This window comes from Vigna unguiculata, chromosome 3, assembly GCF_004118075.2.
Source record: "Vigna unguiculata cultivar IT97K-499-35 chromosome 3, ASM411807v1, whole genome shotgun sequence".
NCBI classification, from domain to species: domain Eukaryota; kingdom Viridiplantae; phylum Streptophyta; class Magnoliopsida; order Fabales; family Fabaceae; genus Vigna; species Vigna unguiculata.
In genome coordinates, this window is record NC_040281.1 from 17,322,214 (window position 1) to 17,335,281 (window position 13,068).

The window sequence follows — 13,068 nt, forward strand, 5'->3', positions numbered from 1 at the left end:
AAAAGAAAATTACGCTATATATTTTGTAAACTTGAGGAATTCTGGTTTCTTCTATTGTGTTGTGAAGTAAGAAAACAACCCAAACATTCATCTTGAACTGTGTGCTCTGGTGATGGATTCAACTTCTCTTACAGTGCCCTTTGTCCAAGAAATTGCAAAGGAGGCGTTGACGAGTGTTCCAGAGCGTTATGTTCGTCCACTTCATGAACGACCAACATTATCATCTACCACCACCCCTTTACCCCAAGTTCCCGTCATTGACCTAAGCAAATTGTTCTCGCAAGATCTCAAGGAATCTGAGCTGGAAAACCTGCACTCTGCCTGCAAAGAATGGGGTTTCTTTCAGGTTTGTCATCAACGATTTGGTGCAAAGAATTGTCCAGATTAAAGAGTTTTGATTAATTATGTGTGCATAGTGGTTGCTCGTATTGATCATATAGGAGAATCCTTGTTCCACATGCAGTTGATTAATCACGGAGTGAGCAATTCATTGGTGGAGAAAGTGAAGAGAGGTGTGCATGAATTGTTCAATCTTCCAATTGAAGAGAAAAAAATGTTTGCGCAGAGAGAAGGAGAAGGTGTGGAGGGATATGGTCAGGCCTTTGTTGTTTCTGAGGAGCAGAAATTAGAATGGGCAGATATGTTTTTCATGCTCACTTTGCCACCGCAAGTGAGGAAACCCTACTTATTCCCCAAACTGCCCTTACCATTCAGGTTCCACTCTCTCCTTCTCTGTTCACTGTTATGCTTTCTGCTTTTCTTTTTGTTCATTATAATTGTTTTCCTCCGTTTATATCTTTGGAATTATCATGTTAAATCAGTAACTTAGTGCAGAAACAATTATTAACGATCTGATATCAAGAATAAACAAAGTTCAACTTCAAATCCGGAAATTTGTATTCTGTCTATGCCAAGTTCTAGTTTTCATCACGGATAAACTTAATAAGATTTAAGAGGCGAAACCTTGACGTTCAAGGAAACATTAAAAAATGTTAACATTGGTTTCAATAAACCAGTTTGTTTAATATTACTTAGTTTTTTACTCTATGAATTGTCTGATGGAAAGGGTCATATGCAGGGACATATATTGTCTTATAAACCATATCTATATTTTAAACTAACAGAATTAATGTAAAAAAAAAAAAAAGAGTGTCAATGTCATACGTTTAGATTAATTTTTAACCTGATTTATGTAATTATTTACAATTTTTTTCTATATATAACAGCGTTATCTAGAATGTAATAATAGCCTTGGTTGCTTGAGGGTTGATCATGATGAGAGAGAATAACATTTGTTTTTTTGGCTCTCTGACATAAAGGAATTTGAATTTGAATTCATTTACTTTGTTATAAGATGTAAATGTAAGTTTGTTAGGGAAAATGAAATAATTTTAAAATTGTATGGATAAAGATAAAAGAAAAACTGCTCATAATTAATATGATAAAATAGATTAGAGATAATATAGGCTGAGGCAAGGAGGGTGTTATCTTTAGAGAAAAAATGTCTCGATTACACGAGTGATTAAATGATTGTGTTTTCCTCTCCGATAAAAACTCATTAGATAAATCCAGTACAATTTTTAAATCTTACAAACACCAAAGTCTTTCAAATAGCAAAAATAAGGAGAGGACTAAAGTTTTTTTTTTTTTAATGTATCTTGGTACTTTTTCTTGAAAGATAATATTTATTTTATGACTCAATAATACCTACTTTTTCCCACTCTTAATAGTCACTTCAAAATATGAAACTACATGCGACATAAACTAAATAGTAAATGAATTGTTACTTTGTTTTCATTGAACATTGAAGATACTAATTTGCATTTTTCTAATCATAATTACCATATTCTCCCACATAATTTTAAAAAATGGTAAAATAACTTTGTATTGCATTTTAGTGTAATAAACCTAACTTTATTTTAACAAATTGAATAAATATGAAGAACATGTCTCATGTGTCATGTATTATGTTAACGTGATTGAATTATCCTAGAATTTAGACAATCATTTAGTGTGAGAGAGTAGGCTTAGATTATAATATAAAGTTCATCTTATGTACTCTTATTTCTTTTTTTCTTGTTTCTTATTATTGGTTATATATGAAATTTATTGTTTGAAACGTTTTTGGTATCCATACTTATAGGTGTTTTTGTCCATAAATTCACAACAAACATAATTATTAACTTAAAAAGATTTTTTTAATATAAAAATAAAGTTTATAATAACGATGTATGCATTACAAGAAATGGGTGTTAAAAAAATTAGGTTAGGATTTATAAGTTGACTATACTTTGGTCGTGTATGGTTGGAAGTTGGAGGCAGATCACTTTCATAACATTTTTTGTCATAATAACTTTGGGTCGTTTTGAATTAATTTAATACAACTCACTTTCATTAATAGTGTACTTTTTTTTATATTAAAAGTAAAATATAAAAAACTGATAGGGCAAACCAAAAACTAGAGGCCAAATGAATGTGACTAAGTTGTTGATAATGGCGTCGCATTTTACTACCTTGAAGATGTTTTTTGTGTGGGTGTTGATTGCAGAGATGATTTAGAGAGGTATTGTGGCGAGTTGAAAAAGCTTGCTATGAAAATCATTGAGCTTATGGGAAGTGCATTGAGTGTGGAGAGAAAGGAAATTAGAGAGTTGTTTGGTGAAGGGGTTCAATCAATGAGGATGAATTACTATCCTCCATGTCCCGAACCAGAGGTAGTTATGGGACTGAATCCACATTCTGATGGTGGAGGCCTCACTATCCTTCTCCAAGCCAACGAAATGGAAGGTCTTCAGATCAACAAAGATGGAATGTGGATCCCTGTAAAACCCCTCCCCAATTCTTTCATCATCAACCTTGGAGACATGCTTGAGGTACTTAACTCATTCATCACCAAAACAATCTATCCTTGTCAACTACTCCATTTACAAATATATTCATCTATACAAAATTATAAAACATAAGAAAGGTTAATTAAAATAACTTTAATTTAAATATTTTGAACTAAATCGTTATTATACTATATAGGTGAAAATACATGTGTAATGCATGTGTATTCACTTTTTTATAGTAAAAAAATAATAAATTAATAATAATCTTTTTATTATTATAATTATAAAATTAAATAGAAATAATTTTGTCATAGATAATTTTTTTAATTAAAAAAATATTAAGTTTAAAAAATAGGTTAAATTGAGAAAAATTGTTAAATTAAAAAAAAATGGTTATTTGATTTGAAGGATAAAATTGGTAAAATAACAATTTTAATTTTTAAAAAATTTTATTTAAAGGGAGAAACCGGAAAAGAAGATGTGAATACCGAAAAAGTATAAATATTTTGTAGTTAACTTTTTAATTAAGAAATTATTAAGTTTCAAAAAAATGGTTAAAGTGAGAAAAAACGTTAGAAAAAACGGTTATTTGAAAGGTAAAATTGATAAAATAATAATTTTAATTTTTAAAATTTTATTTAAAGGGCAAAACTAGAAAGAAAATTTGGACACCAAAGATAAATTTTCTCTTTATAGATAGGTGTAGATAATTAAAAGATTTAATTAAAATAATTTTAATTTTAATATTTTCAATTAAGTTGTTATTATATTTTATAACAAAAATACTTAATTAAAGTAACTTCAATTTGAATACTTTAAATTAATTAAGTTCTTATTACATTGATTTTATCGATTAAATATTTTAAAAAAATTATATTTTATAATTGAGCGAGTGTTGTGATTTCTATCTTATGACAAGATTATGTCTTTCATGTTGACTTACAGCGACCAAATGGCATCGTCCTCATCACTATTAATATGAGTGTTAGTGTCATTTCCTATTTAAATAACATATTTATAATAAAAATAATATAAGTCATTCATCATTTTATATCATTCACAATATCTTATATTATTTAAAAAATCTCACACTTTTAACATTTGAAGTTAAGCAGAAAAGATGACAAAAGAGACAGGTCAACTAACATAAACTTAATATAAAAATATAATTTTTTTAATATAATAGATAAAAAAAACTAATAACAACTTGTGTAAAAGTATCTAAATTTACTTCTTAGAACTTAATAAAAAAAATCAAATTTATGACTTTAACCTTATTAACTTTTGACGAATCTTTCATTATTTCTCAAAATTCAATAAATCCTTTTAGCGTTTAACGAATCAAAGCTAATTCAATTAATTAATGATAACTAAGTTTTCGCAAACATGTTTGATCTTAACCTTATTATGAAACAATTGTGTGTAGATAATGACAAACGGGATTTATCGAAGCATCGAGCACCGAGCAACAGTGAACTCAGAGAAGGAAAGAATTTCCATAGCTACATTTTACAACCCTGGCATGGAAGTAACTTTAGGTCCTGCACCAAGTCTTGTTACTCCCAAAACACCACCACTTTTCAGGTCAATTAAAGTAACCGAATACTACGCAGGATACCTCTCCAGAGAACTCAAAGGGAGATCATACCTTGATACCATGAGGATCCCAAACAACGATCACAAAACCTCTTCTCATTGTTTTGATTCCAAACACACACATTCCACAAACATATGAAAAGTACACAATAGCTTCTGCTGCATGCATATTTATTGAGTTTCTGCTATACTTTTTTAGTTTCATGTGTGTTTCGCACATAATAACTTATGATACCTTTGACTACTATATGAATGATAAGCTTTTATGTCATCACAATTATCAGACATTATATTATTTTTCAGAGTGAAAATTAGAATAGAGATTTGTTTATGGTGGACATTGGTTTGTGAATTTTATTTATCTAAAATAAATATTATTTGTGAGTTTTTTCTTTTATCGGACTATTAATTCTAAGATTTTTTATTTATTTAGATGATATTACAAATTAATAAATTTTAGTTAGCTTTTTTGTTTCTAGTTTTTTGTCTTGTGAAAAGCATACATGTTATACTCTTGCTTTACCTTGGTACATCAGTATTTAATTGTCAATGATTTCTTTTTTTTTCTTTCTTTCTTCTTTCGCTAGCATACATTTCTTTTTCTTTCTTTTTTTCAGTTTTCTATGTGATATCTTGTTTTAATTTCTTGAAGATGGAAATTCCCTCTCTATTATGATATCAAAGTTGTTTTTAGGAACCATTTTTTCTTGGCCTTTTTTGTTTCTGTTTCTTTTGTCTTGTATAGAGTATACATGTATACTCTTTCTTTACTTTTGTACATCATGATTTGATTGATTAATTATACATTTTTTCTTCTTTCTCTTTTCTATTTTCATTAGCTTTCTTTGTGATCTCTTGTTTTCTTTTCTTGAAGATGGATGTTACCTCTATGTTATGGTACCAGAGCTCTTCTTAAAGAGTTATGCGACCTCTACTTCTTTTTCTTGTTTTCTTTCTTCCGTTCTAAGCTTTCTTTTCTACTTTCTTCCGTGGCAGAAGAACTACCTCTCGTAAATATTTGTATGTATTTCTATCTCAGCGAGAATCTAGTTACCTGCCTTGTCTTATCCATCCTTGATGAGAATAATTATGTACCACTGATAGAGCATATATATGAAAATTGCATTAAGTGCTAAGAATAAGCTAAAGCTTGTTGATATATCCATGTCTGAGCCAAGAAAAGTTGATAAAACATATGTGGCTTGGTAGAGGTATAATAAGATGGTTGCTTCTTGAATTCTTCACTCAATTTCTAAACACATTCATTAAAAATGTCTTGTGGATGGATAGGGTGGTGAACATATGCAATGATTTCAAGTCCAAATATTTCTAAACTTGTTCCGCATTTCTAAATTAAACACGAGTGTTGTTGCGCTTAGACAAGGCAATTTCACTATTACTTAGTATTTGACAAAATTGTGTGTTAAATGGGATGAATTAGACAATTTGCTGCCAAATCCTGTGTGTATATACTCGACCAAATGTTCTTATGGTATATTTTATTGTCATTGCTTGAAGGAAACGTGAAGACGAAGTTTTGCAACTTCTGAATGACCTTAATGAGCAATATTCCAATGTGAACATGTGTTATTGATGGATCCTATACCCATCATAGCCAAAAATATTTCCTATGTCTTGTAACAAGAAAGGAAAATCAGTGGAAGTGTTCTTCAAATTATATAAAGATTAATGGTGTTGGTTCTATCAATTATCTTAACTCTCAATCGAATAACTGTAATTTTTCTTGGCGTGCAGGACACATGGAGGCAGTTCATTTCAACAAACATGGTCTTCTTCATCAAGAAAATAAAAGTGGTAAAAGCAAGAAGACGTGTGTGAATTAGGGAAAGAATGGCCTCACGGTTGATGTTTGTTACAAGAAACATGGATTTCCCCTTAGGTTGAAATTCAGCAACGCCATAAAACATGTAGGAAGTAACACAAACAACATTGAAACTATTTGTAAAAATACCAACGAGAATGCTAGAAATTCTATGTTGCACAGTGCCAATGATTTCAATACTTTTAGATTGTCGTAACAATAATATCAAACTCTCATCAACCTAATACAAAAATTTGAATCTGATAATAACATTTAGTTCTTGAACAAGTTGAGTCAATGAACACATGTGTCAAAGGTAAGCATAGAGGTAAAATCCTCTTTGTCAATACATTTAATAGAAATAAACATTGTTGGATTTTGTATTCGAGGGCTTTTGACCATGTTTCTTATTTTTTAGATAATTTCTTATCTTTTGATGTTGTTGAACCTATCATTGTTAAATTACTAATGGAAAATATGTTAACACTACTCGTAAAGGAGATGTTAAAATTAGTGGAAAATTGTGTTGCATATCCTAATTTTGATTATAATTTGATTTATTTCTATCAATTAACCTCTTCTCACAATCTTCGACTTATCTTCTTTTCAAAAACTTGTATTATTCATGATTACACCAAAGAAAGGATTGGTGTAGTTGATGTGGTATGCTATATGTTTAGATAATAATCTTTCATGGTGTTTGAATACTACTGCTCTAAGTAACATCATTGATATTTGACATCTAAGATTGGGGCATTTATTTGGTGAAAGACTATGTATTATGAAAAGACAATATCCTTTTATTGATAGTATAAGTAATTTAGTTTGTAAGACTTGCCATTTGGCGAAACAAAGAAAATTTTCTTTCAATAGTAGTAGCTCTCAAATTGAGTGTAAATTTAACCTTATATATGTTCTCACATTTTTATGAACGATAATAGATTTTTTTTCCTTTACTACAACACCCATTTTACTTGGATATTTATTTAGAAAAATAAATTTAAAGCTAGGAATTGCTTGGTTGATTTCATTGCATATGTTATGACTCAGTATCATAAAACTATTAAATGCATTCAGTCTGACAATGGCCTAGAATTTAACTTTTATGAGTCTCGTGGCATTGTTCATCAAACAACTTGCATTGAAACCCCCTAAGTAAAATGCTATCATGGAGAGAAAACGCCAATATATCATGAATGTTGCGAGGACTTTACTTTATCTTGCTAACTTAAGTGAACAATTTTGGTGTTTTTTTGTCAAGCATGTTGTGTACCTTATCAATAGAATCCCAACTACTTATCTAAATGAAACTTCTCCTTTTTGAAAAAAAAAAATCATGACTTTCTAATATTAAGGTTTTTGTTTTCTTATTAGCATTATCAATACTCACTAGAAAAGCTTGGGCTATAATTACAAAGGGATATTAGTGTTCAATCTGGTTAATCACACCATAGATGTTTCTAAAAAATTTTTCTTATATGAGAATGTTTTACCTTATCAAATTCATAATCAAAAGAATGATAATAAAGTATGTTGCCTTTGTTTGACAATTTTAACAATATGTTGCATAATGATCCATTTTCTATTATTTTTTATAATAATGATCAACAAGTTGTCCATACTAATCATAACAATGTTAATGATTTGGTTCTTGTTAATTATCGTGTTGCTCGGGTGAGAAGTCCTCTTTCACATATTAAAGATCATTAGTTCCCTATAAGTTTTGTTAACAATTGAAAGACTATTCATAATACATACCTCATATATGATTTCATGACTTATGAAAGGTTATGATTGAAGTTTAAACATGTTATTCTTGCTATTGATATTGGTCGTGAACCTAAAACTTATCATGAAGCTTTCAATTATCGTCGTTAGGAGAAAGCTATGAATGATGAGATTGTTATCATGAAGAGTCTATAAAGATTTGATTTGATGAATCCATGAGCAGCACTTGAAGACTTTTTAAAGACCAATGGTAGAAGGCTCGTTGGTGATTCAACTCTATTTAGGTCCTTGAAAATGTATTAGGGTCTATTAATATGCTAAAAAGGTTTTTTTTCAAAAGATTAATTCTATTCTCTAAATAAGATATGTAATGATCATATCAATCAGTTGAATTAACTAACAATCAACTTATTTCACCAGTTAAGTAAAACAATTGATAGGTAGTCAAAAAATTGATTAAATATGCCAGTTGACGTATCCCTAAATTAGAACCTTGGCTCAATGAAAAGTGAAAATTTTGAAAAACACTTTTAGAAATTTTATGAAGTACTTTTATATTGAGAAACCTTTGTTCTCTGATCTAGGGGGTGTTTGTGATTGTATGAGGTTGTGGTTGCTCACACAACTAGTTTCTTTAGGTAAGATCACATATCTTGAAAAATTTAGGGGAATTTTTAGGTTTGATCGTTTCTTTCTTGTATTGTGTTATGTTTCCCTTTTCTAGAGGGTGTCCAAATTGCAACATGGTGTTGCATAGGTAGACTGCTTCTTCACTAACACGAAACATGCTTTTTACGTCTATTATTTTTGGCTTTTTACGTTAAACCAAGATCATATCAATCGGTTGAATTAACTAACAATCAACTTATTTCACCAGTTAAGTAAAACAATTGATAGGTAGTCAAAAAATTGATTAAATATGCTAGTTGACGTATCCCTAAATTAGAACCTTGGCTGAATGAAAAGTGCAAATTTTGAAAAACACTTTTAGCAATTCCATGAAGTTCTTTAATATTGAGAAACCTTTTTTCTCTGATCTAGTGGGTGTTTGTGATTGTATGAGGTTGTGGTGGCTTACATAACTAGTTTCTTTAGGTAAGATCACATATCTTGAAAAAGTTAGGGGGATTTTTAGGTTTGATCATTTCTTTCTTGTATTGTGTTATGTTTCCCTTTTCTAGAGGGTGTCCAAATTGCAACATGGTGTTGCATAGGTAGAGTGCTTCTTCACTAACACGAAACATGCTTTTTACGTCTATTATTTTTGGCTTTTTACGTTAGACCAAGATCATATCAATTGGTTGAATTAACTAACAATCAACTTATTTCACCAGTTAAGTAAAACAATTGATAGGTAATTAAAAAATTGATTAAATATGTTAGTTGACGTATCCTTAAATCAAAACCTTGGCTGAATGAAAAGTGCAAATTTTGAAAAACACTTTTAGCAACTCCATGAAGTTATTTTATATTGAGAAACCTTTTTTCTCTGATCTAGTGGGTGTTTGTGATTGTATGAGGTTGTGGTGGCTCACACAACTAGTTTCTTTAGGTAAGATCACATATCTTGAAAAAGTTAGGGGGATTTTTAGGTTTGATTGTTTCTTTCTTGTATTGTGTTGTGTTTCCTTTTTCTAAAGGGTGTCTAAACTGCAACATGGTGTTGCAGGGGTAGAGTGCTTCTTCACTAACATGAAACATGCTTTTTATGTCTATTATTTTTGGCTTTTTACGTTAGACCAAGATCAAACTTAAATAAAGGAGATGTAAATTTATGTTTGTTGTTTGACCAAAAAACGTAAAAATTGACCAAATTAAAAAAAATGATAACACGTGATCGTCCCTTTCTTCCTCTTCAAATAACCCATACCAGATCTTCTTTCTTCCTCCTCCATTCTTTGCATCACTATTAGTTCGTAATGGTGAAGTTTGGTGTTTGTTGTAACTTATTGTGGTTTGATGGAGATGTTTCAATGAGCTTTGTGATTGTGGGATAACATTTTTGGTGGTTGCTTTGTGATGCATCTAGTTTGGTTTAGGTGTGGGACACAGTGGTTCACACCTTTTTGCAATGAAGTTGCATGGTGTTGAGCATGGAGGGGTTGTGTGGTTTGGTGGCTATTGGTAGGGCGTATCTCCAAGCAAAATGCAAAGTTGCAATGATAGAGAAATAAAAAATGTACCTTGTGATTGAAAGTCTGCAACAAGAAGCCCAAACACAAAGCTACAACGATGAGTATCACAAAGGCAAACCCAAACGTCTTTGATGCAAATATTTTCTTCATCAGAGTGTTGGATCGTTGTTGTTGAGAGGGATGAAGAAAAAATCGCAAGGGAGAAAGTGATTTCTAGGTGGTACTACAATGCTAAAGTAAACAAATTTATGTCTTATCTGTTGACATCAAACATAAAAGAAACTTTTTTATGTTTGACCTATGTACATCAAACGTAAGTTTACACTTGTCATGATTAGTCAAATGTAAATTTATGTATGACATGCATATGTTAGACATAAGAAAATCTCTTGTATGTCAAATGTGCACAAATCATACGTAAATATTGTCCAATTAATTACAAAAATGTCATCGCATATTTTCTTTTATGTCTAATGCCTTAATGTCATATGTAAACTTGGTGACGTGGAAGAAAACTTTTGTGTCGGTGCTTGTAGGTTTCAAGAATTGTGTTCGATATTGCAAGATATTGTGTAATTGTGTTTCTTGTTTAGTGGAAAGCTATGCTAATTACATAGTTAACCGGATTTAGGTCGCAAGAGTGAACCAATATAAAAATTCACATGTCTTAATATTTTCTTTTGTTAATTGATCAAGTTCTTTTATCTCCCTTGGTTTAAATCAAGACTTTCATTTTACCACATTCAATGATGTTTAGCGTAGTTGTATAAATACAAATTGAAAAAATAGTTCATTGTTATTGTTTTTTTATCAATCTGCATTAAGTGGTAGAGCTTTGACTGTTTAAAGTTTGAATAACATGAAAAGTGTGATATTGGTCCAACCTTTTAATCTAGTGATTGTATTTTGGAATCAATTAAAATGTTCATACTTTATAACAAAGGTTCTGGAATTCCATTGATCAATTGGATTGAACAAAAGTTTGTAAATTTTTTCAATAAACAATTGATTTATCAAGTCAAAATTCAACCACCCTTTTTTTGCCTTAAACATTTTAATTCAATAATTGGTTTCTAGAGCTAGTTCTTGTAATTTTCTCAAGAATAAATCCTAAAAATTTGTTTTCAAAACCATAGTCGAGAATAAACTCCTTTTTGTTGAATGTGTCTTTATTCATTGACATCCTATGTTTAGTGATGTTAATTACACATTTTGGAAATTAAGGATGAAATTTTTTATTTAATCTATTGACCAAGGAATTTGAGATGCTATTATGAATAGGACATTTGTTCCAAAACATAATCAATAATAAGCAAGGATGCAACTCGTGGAACCTTTGGACCAAGGAGGAGAAAAAGAAAGCACAATATGGTTGCACTACAAAGAACATCGTCATGTTTACACTTAATATAAATGGGTTTTTCATAGTATCTTAATACATTTGTGCCAAAAAAAAAGTGGGACATGCTAGAGGTAACTCATGAAGGCATGGGTGATGTGAAAAAAAGCAAGAAAGCATGCACTAATTCAAGAATATGAGTTATTAGTTCTTGTAATTTGCTCAAGAATAGATCCTAAAAATTTGTTTTCAAAACCATAGTCGAGAATAAACTCCTTTTTGTTGAAGGTGTCTTTATTCATTGACATCCTATGTTTAGTTATGTTAATTACACATTTTGGAAATTAAGGATGAAAGTCTTTATTTAATCTATTGACCAAGAAATTTGAGATGCTATTATGAATATGACATTTGTTTCAAAATATAGTCAATAATAAGCAAGGATGCAACTCGTGGAACCTTTGGACCGAGGAGGAGAAAAAGAAAGCACAATATGGTTGCACTACAAAGAACATCATCATGTCTACACTGAATATAAATGGGGTTTTCATAGTATCTTACATTTGTGCCAACAAAAAAAAAAGTGGGACATGTTAGAGGTAACTCATGAAGGCATGGGTGACGTGAAAAAAAGCAAGAAAGAATGCATTGATTCAAGAATATGAGTTATTCAAGATGCAATTTGGAGAAAACATTACTAATCACTATAAGAAAATTCTTCATTAGTAACCAATTTTAGTGACCAAAAGTTGTTAGTTACTATAATTACTAATTGAGATACAAGTTTACAAAGCAAGAAAAGTATTGGTTACTAAAATAGTTACTATTATGGATAAAAAATTATAATTGGTCACTAAATTGGTTTTTAAAATTAGCTACCATAGTTTTGGCTACCAAAGAAAACTGGTCACTAAAAATTAGCTACCTAAGTTTTGGCTACCAAAATAACTTAGTTACTAAATTGTTCTCTAATTGATTAGTGACAAATTTAGTGACCAATTATAATTTTTTATTTATATTAGTGACTATTTTAGTAACCAATAAATTTTAATTTTGTAAATTGGTATCTAAATTAGTCACTACAGTGACTAACAACTTTTAGTCACTAAAATTGGTTACTAATAAGACATTTTCTTGTAGTGAATGTGTAAAAGAAATTTACACATATTGTAAATCATTTTATTGGTCTAGGGAAAGACTTTGATAAGGAGGAACTAAATATTAAAGTGTTGAAATGTCTTGATAAAAGCTGGTAGCTGAAAGTCACAACCATTTCAAAGTCCAAGGATCTTTCCACCATGATTACAACTTCATTGTTTGGCAAACTCAAAGAGCATGAAATTGAAATGAATAACTAAATGAGCATGGGAGTCATGAGAAGAAAATGAAGAGCATAGCCTTGAAAATTAGTGCTCTTAAAAATGTGGGTTCTGATGAGGAAATAGCAAAAATCAATGACAGTGAGAAGTTGAATCTCCTAGTCAGAAAATTTGGGAAATCCCAAAGGGAGAAAGGTTAAGATAGAGGTAATCCAAATAAGTATATTTCTTAAAGAACATATGCTAGTACTTCAAATTTTACTTGTTATAATTGTGGAAAACAGGGATACGTTAGAGT

General features: G+C 30.1%; 1 protein-coding gene across 1 annotated transcript; it reads left to right on the forward strand.

Moving 5' to 3' along the window:
• Positions 1–4,704, forward strand: LOC114176567 (protein SRG1-like). The gene is made up of 4 exons (XM_028061646.1): positions 1–346; positions 464–714; positions 2,549–2,873; positions 4,258–4,704. Exons 1-4 carry the CDS (start codon positions 113–115, stop codon positions 4,564–4,566), a joined length of 1,119 nt encoding a protein of 372 aa, XP_027917447.1. The 5' UTR covers positions 1–112; the 3' UTR covers positions 4,567–4,704.
• The last annotated feature ends 8,364 nt before the right edge of the window (positions 4,705–13,068 follow it).